At 36.9% G+C, this 21,243-nt stretch overlaps 1 protein-coding gene and 2 long non-coding RNA genes across 8 annotated transcripts in view; 1 reads left to right on the top strand and 2 right to left on the bottom strand.

Annotated features, from left to right (window-relative positions):
* Positions 1-407: 407 nt before the first annotated feature.
* On the bottom strand, positions 408-8,657 carry LOC309390908. The gene is made up of 3 exons (XR_014175199.1): positions 8,529-8,657; positions 3,593-3,735; positions 408-1,187 (listed from the first exon to the last, which is right to left on the bottom strand). It is a non-coding gene; the product is annotated as an uncharacterized lncRNA (long non-coding RNA).
* LOC309390909 lies at positions 5,616-8,070 on the bottom strand. Its single transcript, XR_014175200.1, has 3 exons — positions 7,957-8,070; positions 7,040-7,093; positions 5,616-6,164 (listed from the first exon to the last, which is right to left on the bottom strand). It is a non-coding gene; the product is annotated as an uncharacterized lncRNA (long non-coding RNA).
* Positions 8,658-8,819: 162 nt separating the features above from the next.
* Positions 8,820-21,243, top strand: part of PTPRM (protein tyrosine phosphatase receptor type M) — a 471,605-nt gene continuing 459,181 nt past the window's right edge. For all 6 annotated transcript variants that reach the window (XM_081950797.1, XM_081950796.1, XM_081950795.1 and 3 more), the window contains exon 1: positions 8,820-9,167. In XM_081950797.1, coding sequence (XP_081806923.1) covers positions 9,095-9,167 — 73 coding nt within the window. In that variant the 5' untranslated portion in view covers positions 8,820-9,094. The remainder of the gene's footprint in view (positions 9,168-21,243) is intronic.

Raw genomic sequence — 21,243 nt, 5'->3', positions numbered from 1 at the left:
TTTGCACTTTGCCTGCTTTAGTAATTGCATCTCTCTGCAATGAATTAGAAGCTGCTTTTCAGGCCCAAGGAGGCTGAAAAACGCACACTCATTCACAACCAGTAAACTAATATGCTGAAGCTGTGCTGAAAGATGCTAGCCAGATGAATACCTGGTAGTCAGAATTTTTTTCCTATTTTCCTCTCCCAAAACTAAGGTGTGTCTTATACTCCTGAGCATCTTGTACTCTGAAAAATATGGTAATAGTAGAAGTCAAACAGTAAAAACACAATGAACATCATTCATTCCACTGAGCAGTCATGGTCATGGATTAAATATTTCTTATTTCTGACAAATAGTCTCAAACATTGAAAAAAAAAACAGCAAGAGGTTTGGCTGTAAAAAATAAGAACAAAACAAACAAAATATGAACAAAACTTCAAAAATTTACTGGTTACTTTGCCACCATTCCTCTGCTGAATTTAAAGGCCTTTGAAACTTGTAAAGTACGTTCTTTCAACTCTTTTACAACCAGGTATTTTCTGCAACAGATGTGATCATGTTGATATGATATGATTGCTGAATTTGGGGAGCAGTGAATTTATATAAAGTATACAGAAAGAGGGAAAATTTGATCGCGGTCTATAATCCAGGGGCCAGGATTCAGATTGAGAAAAAAGTTGTTATCTGTGACAAAATTGATCTCTCGAAAGATTGCACCAGTTTTGCTATGTTGTATAATAAATCAGAGAAGAGACAAAAGTCAATTCAGAAGTCCCCAAATATATAATAATGCAAGATTAATCAATATTCAAGCCCAAAGTGGTGAAAAGCAGAGTAGGAGTCATTTGTTTCTCTACTACTTCCATGAAAAGGCTTGTCATTTATTTGTCAAAATGTACTTGCAGCTTCAGAGGTCTATGCTGATAGAGGAATGCATATTCATGTTGGATCAGGCCAAGGCCATTTTCACCCAGTTTTCACTTTCTCAGTGGCCAAACCAATTGCTGAGAAAGAAGAGGAAGAGAACAAACTCCTTTTCATTGTTGCTTCCATGAAACTGTTATTTGGAGGCACTTTCTAAGCAACATGAAGATCAACACTGAATTTTCAAGGCTAGTAGAATTCAACAGCACCAACTTTCATAAATTTATACAATTTGTCCAATTCTATGGTCAAAAAGGAGTTTCAGGAAGGATTATTCAATCCTGGTAAAAGAGGAAAACAGGAGGAAGAAACTCAAATAAACTACCACCTTTTGCTTGGTATAAAATGGAGTAAAGACTATGATTAACAGCCTTTTAAGATTCTGTTATTCTACCCTATAACAATGAACAACATTCCCTTAATCCATACTGTGCTTGTTTTTTTTATCTCACCTACTTTGAAGAATTGACAAATAGTACTCCAGGTTTATTTTCAATCCCCTAATGATACCTAGGAAGGAATTTGCCCTTTTCACAACTGCCACACACTGAGTCAACATCTTCATCTTCCCTTTGACCCAGACCTTTTTTCTGATTTGTTGCAGAAAACTAGTGAGTGAGAGTGTGTGTGTGTGTGTGTTCAGAGGTGATATTCAGCCACCAGTAGCGGTGGCTGCAAGAGGCTCCACCCCCCTCCCCCGATGTAATGCATGACATTCTGCGCATGCGCAGAAGGCAATGTGCATGCACAGATGTGGCACCTGCGCCCACATTTGTGAACCAGTAGGGAAGGTAAGTGAATCCCACCACTGGCATCTATGTATGTGTATATGTGTGTGAAGGGACTTTAAACCCATATATGCATCACTTTGTAATTATTTAAAGTTATTCATATGTGCTGTTTGGTTCATTATTCATCAAATTTGAAGAAAGATTCTAACAGCTCTTAACAGTTTCAGTTTTCACCAAAACCAGAGTTGTCATAAAATAGTAAAAAAATGCATTACGCAACTCCTATGAATAAAGGTTAAGTTTCCTTTTTCAACAAGTTTAATTATTATTCTCCAATGAGATCTCCTTTTTTCCTAGGCTTTTTGTATGACAAGGTGAGTGCATGTAACACTTTTGCTGCATGAGTTGCATTGGGTGCTGCTTTGCTTCCAGGTCCAATTCAAGATGTTAGTTATGACTTTTAAAACCCTACATGGCATGGGCCTGATAACTTGCAAAGCTGGCTTTGCTCCATTATATCATTAGCCAGTGCCTTAAAGCCCATACCCCACCTATTTAATCTTAAACTTTAATTATTTTATTCCTATTTTTAATTGCTTTTAATATAATATTTTATACAGCTTTTATGTTTATGTCTATTAATCAAGCATCCAGAATCACTCTATGAGGGAGGTGGGCAGTTTTTATATATGATATATAAATATATAAATTACTGAGTAAATTGAAGTTTTATGGTAAGTTGGTAAAAAAAACAGTATGTGAATGGTCTGCTACTGGTATGATATCAGGTAATATTTGTCAGTAAGAGGGAAGAAAAGCAAAGAGTTCAGATATGAAAAAAGATGTATCAAAATGATGTTTTAGAAAAGTTCAGAGATATTTTTATGTTAAAATACATATCTATAAGTATACAAATACATATAATATAATTTGTTTTTGACGGTGGCTTGACCTCGTCAGTGCAATATACAGTATATTCAATGGCATTATTGCATTACATAAATTACAAATGTAAAAACAGTAGTTGTGTCATTTGATTTTATTTCCCAATGGACAAACATCTCTTAAATCCTGGCCAAAATATCAATCACAACGTATCAATTTACATAATTAATTCTCTTTGCTGAAATGCTGTATCTTTCAAAAAAAAAAAAGTTAACCTTGTTGTGTTTTCAGTATCTGAAAAGTTTTACTAGATTGGGTAAGTTTGTTCATCCAAAAGCATTTCAGTGCCTAGTGAGTAAAAACATATTTTAGAATGATCATAATTAGTTGGATGATTGGTACATATGTGGATCTAACATAAGCTCTGTAAATAGGCTAAAAACAATTCCTATGCTACTAGCTAGACTTGTCATTGTGCCATTATATTTTCTGCCTGTTGCTATTTTACATTTCCTCTATGCTGCGTGCCTCAGAGCAGCACAGGGCCAGAACACAATGGGGAGGTATATTCAGGCTCAGCTGTCAAACATGGAAGGTGGGGGGAGGGAAAGAGAGAAAGGGAACGATTTTATGAATTGCGCAGCAAGTGAGAGTGGATTTATTATCACACATGGAACTTGGGTATTGCTTTTAGGCTTTTTCATTTTTATTTATGATCAAACTGCCTCATTATTTTTCTGATGGCGAGGGGATGAGCCCTGAGACTGAGTTCTCTAGTTGCCATTGTTGACAGTGCAGCTGAGGCTCTGGTGTGATGCACTAAATGAGAAAGCTAATGAGACACTTTTGTGAGCTCTGGTTTTCACAAACACACCCTTTCTCCTCCAGCTGAAACAGCTTCCTGCCAGGAACACAAATCCTGATCGGGCTCCTCTGCAAACAAAGCAGCTGTGGGGAAGAGGAAATGCACTCAGTTTCCTCTAGGGCTCCTAAACAGAATGACAAAAAGGAAAGGCACTAGACTCAAATAAAGAAAGAGGAATGGGCAGTAGAAAAATGATAATTCCTACCTCCTCTGAATATATATTATATATATATATATATATGCTGGTCTTGTTGTATTCGGGTGTTTCGATGTGTGCATTTATCCGCATCGCAGAACACAAGAACGCAGTCAGAAAAAAAGAAAAAAACTTCCTCCTTTTTCCAGCACCTTAAAGCAACAGGACATGAAATTGATTTTGAAGGAACCAAATTAATCTCCAAAACAGAACACTTCAACAAGAGAATAATTATGGAAGCCATTGAAATAGAGAAATACCCCCATAACATGAATAAACGTGACAATACCTCCCACCTACCGGACATCTAGAAACCAGCCCTCGTCAACAAACGAACCCCACCCACCACCCAGGTCATTACAACACAAAAGAACAACGGACACACAGCCAGCACCTCAGCCACACAGGATGATACGAAACAGCCGACCAATCTACAAACATCAACTCCATCTACCAATCAGGATGCAACTACACAGCCAATCAATCTCCTTACAGCAACAAAGCCAGCACTCCACACATCCCCACCAAGATTTATAGAAAGACGGCAGCTACGACCACGCTTTACTCGCACAAGCACGAAGCCGAAAACACCAGCCTTAAGATGGCGAATGGGACCTCGCCGAAACGTTGCCAAGACAATCTCAATCGTACACAGAAAAAGACCCGATTTGAGAATACACTATAGTGTAAATATTGAGCCACATGTTATATATCAGGTGGTTCTTTTTTTTTTTTTGGAAGGGTAATACTGTACCATCGGTTTTTCATTGAAGATGGTGCTACAGATTTTGATTATAGGGAGAGACATATAAAGTTAATGGTCCAGTACTTGCTTGTAAGATTGTTTTGTTAGATTTATGTTAGATACTTGCTCTAACTACAGTGGTTTCCACCAAGGTCCTCTGTTCGGGGGGGGGGGGGGACAGAGGTTTAATCCTATTGGTCGAAAGGTCTGACAGCTCCCTATAAAAAAGCTGCTGTCAGACTCAACCTTCGCTGGATTGTTCTCACTTGTTGTACTTAATAAAAAGCTGTTGTTACCGTTAAGCCTGTGTGTGCCTATCCATTACCCAATCTAACAATTTATATCTCACCTTTCATTCAGAAACTCAATGAGACAGATGCAGCATTCTCTCCTCCCATTTTTATCCATAATAACTTTGTGAGATTCGGGCTGAGCTTTTATGGTTAGGAGTAGACTTGAAGCCAGCTGTTTCTCATGTCAGTCCCAGCAACAACTTAACCAATACACCTTGCATTTCTGCATATGATCTAAGGATTGAACACCGGACGAACAGTAATGTTTTCATCTGATTCCTTATTTTTCTTTGAACAGCACAAAGGTGGGGATTGAGTAAAATCAACCATATTCTCCCTACGATGCTACTTAGAGGTGCAGTAAACCAAAGGAGGTCGTCTTTCTCAACTTTTTATATTCTGTGGAGCAAGGACTGGGCATTGGTGCTCTACCTACTCACGTATACTGTACCACTGAGTAATCTAGGAGAGAAACTGATCTCTAAGTGAGGAAGAAAAAGAAGGCATTTGATTATCCTTTTGTGCACATCTGTACTTTATTTGTACAATTTTACCACTTAGCCTGAGGAACAATCCCTCCAACTAGATTTTCAAAGCTGAGATAGGAATTTACAGGCCTAAAGCCATATGCCCCATCAGTCTTATTTCAGAAGCCTCTGCAAGCAAGAAACTCAGAGCTCTGGTAAAAGCTATGTATCTAATCCCTGACAACCTGCTATGTAGGATGTAGAAAGAGAGAAAGCAGGAGTACTGAAAAGAGAAAAAAATGTAAATAGGACTGCCTATGTTTGGCTAACATCCATCCTACCTACCTACCTACCTACCTACCTACCTACCTACCTACCTACCTACTGTTTTGGTTTCATCCATGACTGTCATATTGCTACCACATGAGATTCTACCTTCCAGTGTCTATAGGGAAAGATGAAATGGTTTCCATGACTAAACTTTCTTTCTGCAAGGTTCAGGCTCCCCACCAGAAGTTGTGATTTCTCCAACACTAGGAGTTTTCAAGAAGAGATTGGACAATCGTTTATCTGAAATGGTATAGGGTTTCCTAACTGAGCAGGGGATTGGACTAGAAGACCTCCAAGGTCCCTTCCAACTGATATTCTATTCTAGGCTCAAGAGCACAAAGTGCAAATGCAGCCATTCATAACACTTGCTTCTTCAGAAGCAGCAGAGCATAGGACACTTTGTACTTAGCTACTCCCCCCCCCCAACTTTTCTCCAGTTACTACTGCAGGACGGCTATGACAGAGCGGCTGAGATAGTACTAGTTATTATTTATCATTTGACAATCTCTCCTTATGAACTATAGCTGTACATCACCTACTTTCCCCGGAAAATAAACGGCCTTTCTGCATTGTCCTCATTTGATGTCATCCAGATGGATGGGGATTTTCATTCCCAGAATTCCCAGCCATAAAGACTGAGCTATCTGGAAAGGATCAGGTTGAGAAAGAAGAAATAAACAGATTCTTATAGATGGGGGAAGTTCGAAGTCTGGGCTGGTGTTGATGCAGTTGAGGTTTACTTAGTCCTGGAGAGAGAACAAGGTTATTTCAAAGATTATATTAAATCTCTTTACAGCTCCAAGGGCTTCATTATGTATCTTTAAAGATATATATCTTGGTCTCTGATTTTAAACAAGAAAATGTCACTCTGGACTATAGTTCAGAGTTTGGATTGAATTTATTTCATACAAATTTGGTCTTGCCTCTTTGTTTTTTTTAAATAAACATTTTACTGGTGGGTGTTTCTACTGAAATTTAGAAATTTGCACTACACACCTTAACAGAGCCAGTTTGGTATAGTGGTTAAGGTAGTAGGCTAAAAACTGGGAGTTTTAATCCCACCTCAAGCATGAGGCCATCTGGGTGACTTTTGGCTGGTCACGTTCCCTCAGTCCTAGGAAGGAGGCAATGGCAAGGTCTTCTGAAAAGTACAAGGACTAGTCCAGACAGTTGCCAGGAGTCCAGATTTTCTCAAAGGAAAAAACTAAAACTGCATACTGTAGTTTAATTTCCCATAGTTCAGGTATATGGAAGTCTGTGGTTGTTATGGTTCATTTAGTCAACCCTGCCTTGTGTTGATTAATGAAGAAGTTCATTCAGCTTCCTGGGAACATTTTTAGAAATGGCTCACTAGCCATTTCCAGCTTCTCCTTGGAGCTGGCCAACACTTTTTCCAGTTATGTCCTGAACCATCTTCATAATCCTTACAAATTTTAAGGTATACCCCTTTGGCAAAGGTGTATGCGTTCATGAATGAATTCAAATAAATGAGGGGTGCTTGATGCTTTCTGAGCTTGTTTTGTTGCAGACGTTTCATTACCCAAACTAGGTCTCATCATCAGTGCTTAAATAAATGTCAGATAAGTTGTTTTTATATCATAAAATCACATGTACACATCACAATTTCCTTGTATTTCATTACTTGTTCCTGATCTATTGAAGAGATGTTGAGAGTCTAGAAAGAGGACATAGAAGAGCAACAAAGATGATTAGGGGACTGGAGGCTAAAAAACATGATGAACGTTGGAGGAATTGGGTATGCCTAGTTTAATGAAAAAAACACGATAGCAGTATTTCAATATCTAAGGAGCTTCCACAAAAAAAGAAAGGGTCAACCCACTTTCCAAAGCATCTGAAGGCAGGACAAAAAGGAATGGATAGAAACTAATCAAAGAACCAAGATAGACCTAAGGAGACATTTACCTGAGAGAACAATAAATAAAACTTGTCTCTAGAAGTTGTGAGTAATCCAACACTGGAGGTTTTGAAGAAAAGCTGGACAACCACTGCTTTCTGTGTGAAATGGTTTGGGTTTCCTGCCTGAGCTGGTGGTTGGACTAGAAGACCTCCAAGGTCCCTTCCAACTCAGACATTCTGTTAATCTGTAATCTGACATGTGGAGTTTACACTAACATCCCATAATAAGCATTGGGTGTGCTTAATTAGCCATCTGGGTATGTTTTTAATATGTTAAGGGGGAACTTTTTAATTCTGGACCTTTGAGGAGGAAATTGACTATCCTAAGCAAAATGCAGCATCCACTTTCCTTGTTTCAGTTTGAACCTACTGGCAACATTTTTCACAATTGCAAATCCACAATCTGCCAGCTAAACTAACACTTCCTATAAATGAAGTATTTGTGGTCAGCCTCTTTAGCTTTTGGTATTTTAAGTGAAATCTTTTGGTAAGTGACAAACTAGGAGTTAGCTAACTGCCAATTCCAACAATGCCTTTATCAAGCAAAAGCGTAGACAAATTAAGATCGACTTGCTCTGACTGTAGCTAATTCGTGGCACCTTGCAAAAAAAACACCACCACCAAACAAACCCACCTTTAACATTTCGCTTAATAAATTAATAGGCCGGGCACTCAGGAGAAAGCTGCTGCTTTAAACAAGAATATGTACCGACAAGATATATTCTGAGCTTGCAAACGGAACGGTTTCCTGTTAAAGGCGGCCACAAAAAGGGCTTGCAACAACCACAGAGTTAACACAGCTGTTCCAAATTCTGTATTGATGTGTTCCCACCATTTTCGGTCTCCTGGGGTCAACACTGTAAAAGAGACCGAATCATTTTGTTTTGTAGTTTGCATTTTCAAGTGTCTTGAAAACACCGCAACAGTAAAAAGGTCAGCGGTGACGTGAGTTGCACCAGACCCACCAAACGAAGTCTTGAAATAATGTCCTGGTATGTCTCTTAAGGTAGGAAGACTGTGACTGATCTGTCCGGCTACGCTGCGGCACAACACAAACTTGCTATAGTTTATTCTAGGCACGGGACTCCCTCTTTCCTGCTATTTCTATGGGCAGTTCCTATTTCATCGCCTTTTCTTGTCTCCGTCGCTCGCAGTTTTTTTTTTTTTTTTTTGCTCGAGTCCGCTCTTCTTACCGAAGCGCTTACTGAGGGGAACGGCATTTGGCGTACAGGCCCGTCCCGTTACGGTAGCTCTTGCTTCCCTCTTCGCCTTCCGCCGCCAGAAGCAGCAGCCTCTTTTTCCGAGTCTCCAGCCAGGCCGGCGGCTGCCGGGAGGTTGCTCGCTTGCTGTCGCCGCCACTCGCCCTCTAGCGGGGGAAGGCGGCGCTGCCGGCGGCTGGGCGTGACTTGGCAAGCTCGCTCTCCGCTGCCTGCTCGCCTGCCTGCCGGGGGGACCGCGAGTCAGTGCGGGGACTCGAGAGCTGCGAGAAGCGAGTTGGTTGCGAAGACGGCGCGGCGCGCTTGGCTGAGAGGCTGCCGGGCTGGAGCGGCGCAACAGGAAGCGCAGGCTGAGTGGAGTTGCCCGGCCGCTGGCGGGACTGCTCGGCGGCGCGAGGAGTAAACGGAGCGGCTCTTGCAGCCCCCTCTGCAAAAGGCGGGCGCCGTCCAGAAGGGGCCACGGAGGCGGCTGTGGCGCCTATTCTAGCCTCTCCCCCGAGCTGGGAGGGCCGGAGGGAGCTCTTTCTACGAGGAAAGGAAATATGGGGAAAGTTAAAACTTGCCTCCTGACTTTGGCTGGACTTTTCCTGGCAACGAGAGCAGAGACTGTCACAGGTAAGGTACCCACAGCCTCCCCACCCCCCTCTTCCCGGGGCGAGCAAAAAAAACCAACAACCCCGAAGCCTGGGCTCTTGGAGCAAGGTGTGCGGATGGGGAGCCTCTCACGGGTGGGCTACCGTCGGGTATTGGAAATTGTGCTTTCCCTCGTCGGGGTGTGACCTCTGGAGCGGCTGCCAACATGGAAAAAAATATAGCCGGGGGAAGGAGGGGGAGAGAGGAGAGACGCCTGGAAGCGAGCAGGGAAGTTCCAGGCGCGGCGGGAGGGGAGCCCGTTAAGTCTGGCTGCCTGGTGCAAAAGTGCAAAAGGAAGGGGGAGAGACTTGGATCGCGTCTGGCGCGTTTGAGCCAGCCTGGGAGAGGCGTAGACCGAAGCCGGGAGATCGGGAGGCGAGCTTTAAGGGCGGTTTAAAATCCAGAGCTTTAAAAACTTTCGGCTGGTGGCCAGCGGCTTGAGGGCGGTGGCAGGGGAGGCTGACAAATTCCGAAATTATTTTCTTTTCGGGACGCTCCGTCCGGGCAGGGTTGGCCAGGAGAATGGATGTTTATTTACCCGCTCTCTGCAGGGTGGGCTTCTGGCGAGCGGTCGGCAGTGGAGCAGAAAGGCTCCGTTGCTGTGAAAGCACCGAGGCGCCCGCTGGACCTGGCCAGCTTGAACAGATGCCGGACTGTGTGTGTCAAAGCCCTTTGACAGCAATTGATAACAGGGCTGGAGATGCAGAAAGGGGATGCATCTCCGGAGTTGCATCGAAAGCAAATGTGGCTCTTCCAGAAGTTGATAAGGACCGTTTGGGAAAGCAAATTTGGCTCCTCTAGAAGTTGACGTTTGTGACAACTTGTGGACCGCAAGAGGGAGGGCAGCATGTGTGCTTTGTTTCTTTCTCTTCTCTTCTACCGGGATTTAGCATCTACCGATTGATGACAGCAATATTGGATCAAGGCATAACTTTTCTTGTACATAAAATGAACCTGGCAGCTTTTTATTTCAGCAACCACCTCTCTGCTCTGCCTTTCTTCTCTGTCCTGGAGGTCCTCTGCCACTAAGTCACAAGGTTAAATGACATGTGTATATGTTTGTAGTGCACAACCTCCTAATTTTGGCCTGTTACTGGATTGCGAAACAAGACATAGCTGGAAGGAATGAGTAACCTCAGACTGTTTTACTTTCCACACAAAGCTTGAACTATAAAAACCTATTGCAGAAATTGAAGACATCTGGGTCCCATGTTATGTGTCCTTTGATCAGGAGCGGAAGTAGGACTAGGACTTCGCTTTGCCTCTATTGCAGAGAGCTTGCTCTTTGTGCACTAACTTGGTCTTCCTGTAACTAAATGTTGGGTTTTTAAAAATGTACACTTATTTCTATTGAAGTATTCTAGATTAATGAAATATTCTAAATGCAAGACTGTAGTTCCTCAAAATTCTTTTCTCCCTCTGTACTTAGTCAGGAGGTTCATAGGTGCAAAAAGTGTTCCAGAGTTTGCCCATGTAAGAAAAACAGAATTGAAGAAAAGCTCGCCTTAATTCCTTCTGTGGTTTGAGTGATCTTATGCATAGCTGTGAATTATGTTCAGTGTTTCTATTACTGGAAGTCTTCAAATCCAGGCTTTAATTAGCTCTTGCGTTATTCAGATATAGCTATACCTCACTGCCTAGCTATATAATTTTCTTGACGGTGTGTCAAAACTGTTGAGAAAAATGATTATGTCTGTTGGATGTTCAGAGCTATATGCAAGTGCCAACCAATAATACTGCTGTCCTTACTTTAATAGCAATATTGTTTTAGTACATCTCTTTAGTGTTTGATATGGTATAAACTGATTTTCCTACGAGGTGAGAATACAGATATTTTTGCAAGTTCATGACTTTTGAACCATTACATATGTTGGAAGTAGACAGTTCTATGCTAAGTTGGTTGTTCCTACAACTATCTGGGCCAGTCTTTCTACAAAATAGAAGGTATCAGATATATCACTATTGATTGTTTGTTCTAACTTACTGGAAAATGTTGAATTTTAGGGATAACTCCCACACACGACAGGTAGGTAATTATATCCCTCTAAAAGTATCATGCATTTTGATATTCAAATAATACATTTTTAAAGCAAGAAAAGGGATTTTAATTTTCTTTTTAATATTCTATATTGAATTTTAATTATAATTCTCATTATTATATCCATTAATCTATATAGTACAACTTTTTAAGAAAAATTGTGATAAAAGAAAAAAGCGATATGGTAAAAAGACTGTTTTATAGTTTCTGTTTCTAAACTTTTAAGAAATTCTTGAAAAACAGATCAACAATAAAAGAATTGAGTTTTTAAGATGAAATAATCCATTGACAAATTTTGTATTCTGCCCTCTGATATTTAAGATAGTAATGAGAATTGATTGTAAGGTCCAAGATTTTGTAAAAGCTAATGCTTTCAGATTATTGAAAAACATTTTACATTTTCATCTGAAAAGGGTATTTTGTTTCTTTGTTTAAGATTTTAGATGCCTATGGAATTTCAATATAGTTAATTGGATAATCTGTCCAAATAAGTTTGAATAACTTCATGGAAACTTTTTTTATATTAATTATTGAAAAATGGCTATTGAATAATTTCTGGAAATCTAATATTATTTCTAACATGTAGTTTTGTAGTCTGTTAGTCCGATAGGTTAGCTATGCCCCAAGGAAGACATATTTTGGAGAGAGTCTTGCGATGATCTCTTTGAATCATGAAATATCAAGAAAGATGCAATAGAATTTAAAAATCAGATATATTTATAAAATACTTTTTTAAAAAAAATCTACATACCAAGTAGTCTTTATAAAAGAAAAGCCTGTTATTTGACTGCACAATTACTTTAGAAGTGGCAAACAAATGCTTAAGTCCTGAAGCCATTTATTCAAAAGAGTTAGGATAGCATGCTCACATTCTAATTGCGCTGTCAGAATGACATTTTCCTCTGTTTGCTACCACAGCATCAGAACTGGATTTTTGAAGTTTTATTTAATGATGTATTCATGGGTTTCTACTAATAGTTTTGAAATAATGTGAAAGGTAAAAAAAAAAAAAGACATGAAGAAACAGTTTAAGGCCTTAATTAATTACCTGGAATGGCTTTAATTTCTTACAAGGTGTATTCATTTTTTTCTGGTATTTTTTTAAAAATTGAAAAGTAGAGTAAAATCGACTACGTTACAAAGCAATATCTGTAAAGAAGCAGTTGTGATTGAAAAAATAAATAAGCATTTCAAAGTCATACTAGTAGTGTTAATAGCTTAAGTAAGTACATTAAAATTAAGAGCAATATTGTAATATTGTTGAATAAATACTTGCAACAGTCAAGCTATTGTTATTAAAATATTTCATTGATGTTATCCATGATTTGTTGTCAAATGGAGTATATTGATGTATATAAAAATTCTGATCCTGCATTCCTACATTTGGGTTAAATATAATTTAACTTGATTGTCAAATTCAGATGCTTTATTGGATCAAAAATGGAAGAATTATGACACATTGAGAGGTGTTATAAAAGCTCTATGGACACATCTGTAACATGGGAGATAACCAAAATAATGCCATCTGTACCAACAGCTTATGGAATATCGGCTTTATTCCCAGTGAAATATGTTTCTGTATGTTAGACCTTTGTATTAAATAGTGTTGGGCTGTGTGTGTGCGTGCGTGCGTGCCTACACACACATGTATTTAGGTTGAAGCATATAGACTCTTATTTCAATGTAACATTCAGACAACAGACCCTGAGTGCTATAAGATATTTGGACTAATATATTGAGGATGTGATCTAAGTGATGTATACCAACGTCAGCTTAAACTGTATTGAGAAAATTATTGCCTGTTTCTGCTATACATCTGTATAGCAGATACAGGCAATAATGTGGCATCTGGAAATTTATTTCTCTATAGTTGGCTAATAATGTAAATGTTATATTGGATTGGCCAAGTGACCTCATAGGAAAGGATGTGGTAGACCAATGGTTATCCCATAACTATAGAGTACTATAATAGTTAAGGATAGCTAGAACCTGGAAGACCCTAGTACAAGTCCACTCATTCCCTATAAATGTACTGGATGACTTTGGACCAATCATTTTCTCTCAACCCAACTTACCTCAGGGTATTCTTGTTATGCGACAACATGAATAGAGATCATCATAAAAGCAGCCTTGAGGTCCTAGAGGAAAGTTGGATTACATGTGTTACAATTTAGAATAATACGATATTTCATCCATGGCATGAGATTTGCCATGGTCCGCATAGGTGTGCAACATACTTCCAGCAGTTTCTTTTGTGATTGTTTCTAAGTGGTGTGAGAAGCTTATGATCCAGGTTCAAAGTCTTCTGTGGGTATTACGTTGCTGCAAAATCCTAAAATGGCAAATACAGGCTTTCCTTTATTTTTATGCAGCCATAGGAACTTCCTGTTTTAGATGTAGAATTCCAGTGATATGGGTTTCAACCAACTGTTTTCCTAATACTTTGTTTCTTGCCTATGACTGTTGTTTGGTAATGGTGCTAATGCGGAAACTTTATCAGACTTGTCTTGTGTTATTAAAGAATTAAAGTTTTCTTCTGTTCAGTCACTGATGAAAATGACACCGTTATTACAATAATATAGAAGAGAGAAAATATACCCTACAGCCTGTTACAAGGATGTAATTACACTGAAAAATTCCTACAATGCAACTTTGGTGTCACAGTTTAGCTATCAGATTGTGTGTAATAAAAATTACTGCAAAATATTTATTCTTTTAAGGTGTTAACTGTTGATGCCATCTTTTAGAATGACAACTGCAAAGTCTGAGTTTACTACATAGTCATAGAACATGTACATATTTGTATACTCAGCTTCTAGAATCATGTAATAATTGAGAATAGAGAGAATACAAAATATCCCATGTATTCTTTGTCTGAGAAAATGTTCCAGCCACTTGAGATGTGTGCACAGATGACTTTCCCATTGGGAACTGAACTGAGATAAATTAACAAACTTGCCAAAATAACTGACCTTCAAGCAAATCAGATGCTGCAGTTCCTTGAAAGAAATTGCTGCATTCTTGACCAGTATTCAGCATGTTTTGATTTGGTCATCTCACTACATAACCCATTATTAGTTGAATATTAAAATTTTATTTGATTAGCCTATTCTATCATTCTTATAGTTATATTATTTCTATTTAAAAGGCTATTAAAAATAAGCTCAAGAATGTTAACTAAGTACTTATAATTTTTACAAATTTAAGTTAAACAATGATCAGCAACTTTGTACACTTCAAATGTATTGGAATGGCAATTTCTGGAATCACTGGGAATTGTGGAAGATGCAGATCCAACACATCTAGAGATTGTCACGTTGTGGAAACCATAGTTTCTTAAAGGAAGGCTCCCTGTGCCACTTTAGATAGCTCAGGGGCTGAATGAAAACAGCAAAACATAAAATAAGAACAGGTACAATCTTCCTGGACAAATTCCAGTAAACTTAAATAAGTTTACATTTAAATAAGTTGACATTTATTTAAATTTAAATTATCAATGGTCTTCTGGCGCAACCATAATTAGTAAATAATGTAAACATATTATTCTGAATATTATCTGTAAATGTTGTGTTCTTCCCAATTTCCTTTTACATGTGTTTTTCTTATCAGGTTGTCTGTCAAAGGAAATAAATATTTCAGTGACAAGATTTTGTTTGCTGTGATCTACTGCTGATCACTAGGTGTAGCTGCATCTCCAAATCCACTTTCCTAAACCAGGATTCTAAATTGGATTGACTGAATTTGGTGTATTAAGCTTAAGAGATCAAAAGGTTTTAAACGAATCAGTAATTTTAAATGATGATGTGCACCTTTTGGAAAGAAAATAAAACGAATAAGGACAATGTATACATTTGTGATTAAATGTTTACTCTATGTGTTTAGCTTATACTTTGCTAATAGTTTTAGCACACACAGAGAAAAACAGATTCCAGTTAAAAATGTACATTTTTGGTGAAATAGTATTATAATATCCCATTGTACATGCATTTCTGTGACTTTTAATGTGTGATAAAAGTGTAGCACTAAATACTTTACCAAAACATATGCCATTCAAATCACTATATACAAGTGCAGAATAAAAACAAATTTTAATGTTTCTTGAGATAATTTATTAGAAAAATATCTGCCTATGACAACCTTATTGTAGCATCCCAAAGCTCTTTGGATGGTGGTTCTTTTAACATTATGTTCTTTTTTTTACTGCTGAGTAATAAACTCATGATCTGAAGAAAAAAAATATTTATTCAATTTTTATCCTGCCTTTATTACTTTATAAATAACTCAGGGTGGTGAACATACATTTCTTTCCTCCCATTTTCTCCCCATGATGACAATCCTGTGAGGTGATTTGGTCTGAGAGAGAGTGACTAACCCAAAGTCCCCCATCCAGCTTTTAATTATATTCTTCAGTTTTCACACTGTGTTGTAAAAGTTGTATCAGACATACACATAATATCCATAGAACATTTGAAATATATTTAACATATTTAATATATTTAATATATTGTAAACACATGATTAGCTAATTCTACAAAAGTTCCCAGAGACATTTCAACCACAGTGGATTTACCATGTGGTGTTAATAGGGAATTCCAAAGTTTGAGTGACAATTAGAATAATCCTAGGAGTGTAACACTCTTTAGAAAGGATATTCAAACCAATTTGATGAAATTGATGTCATCTCGGAGAGAGTTGGAATGTGTGCTAGTTATTGCAATTGAAGTTTAATTTCAAAAAAGCATACAGAAATACTAGAAAACTTCAAGCACTGAAGTTTTCACATGGTTACTATAGCCTAGTGTTGTTTTATGAGTAAACATTATCCTTACAGAACATGGTAGTTTCTTTTCGTTTTGAATATCTTAATGAGATTTATAACCGAGTCCCTTTCGGGAGAGGGGGCGGTATATAAACGCTAATAATAAATAAATAAATAATTAAATAGCTAGTGAAATTTGATTAGGATACAATATACCAGGAGTGTTAAACTTGTGTCACGGCATTGTCACAAGGCGTATCGTGACTTTTTTCTCCTTTGCTAAACCAGGGGTGGGTGTGGCCAGTTGTGACTCATCCAGCCTGCGGGCCGCGATTTTGACACCCCCAAAATATACAGTAAGGTGATATATCAATTTATTTTTACTTATTATTTATTTATCCCAACTTTATTATTTTTATAAATATCTCAAGGTGGCAAACATATCCAACACATATTCCTCCTCCTATTTTCCCTCATAACAATATCCCTGTGAGGTAGGTCGGGCTGAAAGAATATGATTGATACAAGGTCACCCAGCTGGCTTTCATGGCTAAGGCACAACATGAACTCACGGTCTTTTGGTGCCTTAACAACTAAACCAAACTGGCACACTTCTAATAAAATTGTTTTCATTTCCTGCATACTGTTGAGTTCTGTGTAGCTCTTTTATTTCTTTGTTTATTATATGATACGTTATGTATCAATTGACTGTCTGTTGTAAATTTTTTACAAAAGATTGTCATTCATCTTATCAGTGGGAATTACCTGGTCAGAGCTTATATTTCCTCTGTATAAATGCTTTGTGTAAAAGGAACAGATGGAGAACGTAAGAACCTACTTAGCATTTGATGCCATCTGAAATTTTAGAAGTTATTGCTAAGAGGAAAAATGGATTACATTACAATTTAATATTCAGTAGCGAGGTTTTTTTAAAGCTCATATATTCAAACTCCTACTCCCCTCTTTGTTACCAGGCAAGTGATAACACATTGTAATACTTCTGGGGTGGATTTAATTAGTTCATCTGTTTTTAGGTAATGTTGAATGGTTGTATTGGCAGAAAAATAATGGGCATTAATCAGTGTTAACTTCTCTCTTTTCAAAGTTAACTTGGGATCTGAACACACATCTCTTAAGAGACTATTAGAAATAGTACTGTTAGTGATAGATTATTAGTAGACAGGGACTGAGTGACAACTGATAGATTGAAATGGATTTTAAAGTAAAACCCAATTCTCTCTTGCCTCCCCCCCCCCCCCCCAAAAAAATTCTCAGCATAGCTCTGCAAGTGGCTATTACTGTAGCTAACTCTATGAAGTGGCGATTATACTCAATTCATTTTCTTTCCCTCTTATATCTGGGTAGCAAATTCCTTCTTAAAAGTCATATAAAATATAAATAGCTAGCAGTTGTGTGATTGATTTTTAAAAAGTAAGTTGGAAGCTAAAAAGTTTAAAAAGATGATATTTGTAATATATACATTTCAGTTATCATGGTTAAGTTTTAAGAAGATCACAAAGCTAGGATTAAAACTCACAGTCTCCTGGTCTCTAGTCTAACGCTTTAACCATTATACCAAACTGGATCTCTTTTATTATTAGAATGGTTCCCAAACTACTATTTCAGTGGATATATCCAATTTCTTCATCTTTGCAGCAGATGAAAATGGTTGCTTAGTTTGGTTTTAGGGTTTGGAAAGCGAAAGCAGAACCATAGTCAAAACAGTATTAAGCCCTCAGATAAAGATGCTTCTTTTCAGTCAGCTGTTAGTCTTATGATAACTGTGTTAGAACAACATAACTTTTAATATTGTTATTACAGAAGAAATTACTCATAATGGCTGGATTTCACATTTCTCATGATATCTGAGGAAAACATAAGAATTACCATAAGATGAACATAAAATAGGTTCAGCACTTTTTTAGGGCTATTGATTATTATTGGATGCAACTTACCCGAAGTTAGCAATATAATATAAAAAGTAGAAAACCAAAGCAACAGAAAGATGGTAAATATAAGAAAATTATCACATATTTATAACAGTGAAGGTCAAATTAATATTGTAGGGTTAAGTAACATCTTTGTTATCATTTCAACACAAAAGAGTGTTGGAAAAAATTAGGTAAAAGGACTTGGGGCTTTGTCAATAGCATAACTTTCTCGGAAATGGGAGAGTCTAGCAAAAGGAATAGCTGAGATCATAAATGGAGTTTCAGAGAAATAAAATCCATAAAAAACCTAAAATGCTTCCTTAAGGAAGAGGTATGTAGGACTGTTGTTGCCTCTTCTATTTTAAGGTCCCTTCCTCTTGTATTTCAGGATCAAATACATAATCTAGGTATTATTAGGAAGTCTCAAAAGCCATACATTGCATGCTTTCTCTGTGCTTTCTTATACAGAACATGTATAGAGAGAGGAAATTTTGATTAGAGCAAAGTTATATTTGTATTTTCCCTTATGACTAATTCACAATTAATTAATTTTAGGGTCAACGTGTAATTTGATGGATATCATCCACAGAGTACATTCTCCAAATTTAAAACAGTACACACATTTTCAGTGCACACAAGCTTGTTCAGTGAAGAGTTTCTCCTGTTTCTATTCTGCCTATATTCATGGATGTACAGGTTTGCATACATGAAGGAATTCGGGAATACCAAACATGAATGTTCTATTTATTTTTTAAAGTTGCTTTCTAATGCATATTTAATTAAACATCCTTCAACTTGGCAGAACTTAATTTGACTAAGCATGCTTAAGGCTACACTACATGTCACATTCTTTTCCCTAAAGAAATAGTGAAACATTCCGTATTTTAGTTCAGAAACTAAATTTTAGTTAAAAACTATGGTAATTTAATTATTATGGTGGTATTACCGGGCCTGATGATGGATACTTTAAGTCCATTTCATCTTAAATGAGGAAGTGTTCAATATTTAAGTAGGTTGGACTGTTCCTAGTGCAAAAGAGCATAATATTCTGTAGGTTAGAGAATTGTAACTCTTTTTCCTTAAAATAAAAAATAAGCAGTTAATTAGGATACCCATAAATAGAAAGCATGGGATATACTTTTCAATTAGACTTTTGTAATACAGTGCATAAATACTTTTTCTTTCTTCTTTGCTGTCCTTTTTGCAAAGTACTTCAAGGGACTCATGTGTTTATACTAATAGTGGCTCCAAATGAAGGTTAATTTTTATATTTTCAAGGAAGAATATTTCTGCTTTCACTGTCTGTCACTTACCCTGAGTTTGTTCTGTTTATATCATAAATTGTTATAAACTTCAGAATTGAGCCTTATATAATGCTGAGCAATATCTGTTTATCTACTTTTTTGACTCTTGTCCTTTTGTCATCCAAATTGATAAACAATTTCCATTAAAAAACATTTGCTTAATTTTGTACAATTTCTTAATTTGTCCAATAAAGATATTATGGTACTGTGTTTTCCCGAAAATAAGACAGATTCTTATTTTCTTTTGACCTCTGAAATAAGGGCTTGGCCTTATTTTCGGGAAGGTCTTATTATTTTTGAGGTGCAGGAAGCGGTGAGTGTGGTCACCTTATGGCTGCTGCTGTGTTGATATATTTTTGGGGAAGGCTTATTTTCAGGGGAGGGCTTATTTTAGCGCATGCGCTCAAAAGCCCGATTGGCTTATTATCCAGGGAGGACTTATTTTCAGGGAAACGTGGATACTGTTGCTTAATGGATTTTTTTTTTACAGCAATTAATCTCTCTCCCTCTCCCCCCCTCTTTCTGTATGTATATGTACTTAATTTATATATATATATATATATATATATATATATATATATATATATATATATATATATATATATATATATAATTATATAATAGAAAGAATACTATATAAATCTAGAAAAGAATGTAAATAATGTTTTTGAGGAAACCTTGGATGCTAATCAGGGTCATTGCTTGGGGTTGTTATTTTGGACACCTCCTGAAGCCAATCTCCAACAGGACTGAATAGTACTTCCAACTCCAGAACTTGTTGGGTTTGCTATTCCATCTTCTTGATGTTACTGCTTCTTTCGCTGTCTCCTTTGAATCTGAGTAGAGATATAAATAAAAGGAATAAAAGCACATATTCTTCCCCTTGTTTATTCCTCTGGCACAAAGATAGCAAATAGACAACAAGGATAGCAATAGACAATTTTTGAGAAAATTTTTAAAAAGAATTAAATGATCACCATTGGTTGAGATTAAAATTAGAAGTTACCTATTTCCATTCAAATTTATAATACTAATTTGTTCATCATTGCATGGAAAGTTAAATAACATACCAATAGCAATTTTGCAAGTTGTTCATTATAAAAAAATGTTCATTAGTTATGAGTGATTATTTTTTATGTACTTCTTAATTTCCCTAGTATGTAGAGTTTCTCTATTGGGGTTAGGACTTTTTAAAAAAAATTCTAATCATCTTGTAAATATGTTAATTAATTGTAATTAAAAGTAAACATTGTAAAAGTTAGTTTTTGTAATTATGAATTAATTAACTGAGTATTGGGAACCTACATAGGAAATTGATAAAGATGATGGAAAAATATTTGGACAGGCTGTTTTTTAACATTAGAAATACTATTCTTTAACAGCTAAATGTATTGTGAAATCATGTGAACTTGCTGTAGACCTTTGTAGAGAAAAGAATTCTTAACTGTGTTGAATAAGAAAACAAAATATATTCTAGAGAATCTTAACATTTTAAAAGTACATTACTCTGTAATGACGGGTTAAAGTGCCATCTATTTACTGAGCAGTTTGCATCTTTATCGATAGGTAGTATAATTTTAAACCTCTGCCTTCACTTCAAAAAGTAGTTTTAACTACTTTCCAAAGAAATGCCATGATTGTAAGAGGACAAAATGAATTACCTTTTTAATGTAACCACCCTTCACAGAATTGTTTCTTTAACCAATTTTCGCATATCCCTCCTAAGGACAACTCTTATATTTTGTAATGTGAGTTTCAGTTTCATGTTAAAGTATATGGTAATCTGACACTCATTCTGGATGCATGTCTAAGAAACTGAATTCATAGTGAATTTACTCAAGAATCTTGATATCTGGTTCAGATACTTTGGAAGCAGCCTTCCAGTTTATTATTTTGATTTAAAACTAAAAATTATTTATTTCAATTAATATTATTTTTAAATGAAAAGAAAATAATATTTAATTCTTTAATATAGAATTATAGCTGTATTTTATGCTACTCTTTTAAGTAATGACTTCAAACATCT

The sequence above is a fragment of the Natrix helvetica genome, assembly GCF_964273705.1.
Source record: "Natrix helvetica genome assembly, chromosome: 4".
Taxonomy (NCBI): domain Eukaryota; kingdom Metazoa; phylum Chordata; class Lepidosauria; order Squamata; family Natricidae; genus Natrix; species Natrix helvetica.
The sequence above is the reverse complement of the archived record's forward strand: the minus strand, read 5'-3'. Positions and strand labels throughout refer to the sequence as shown.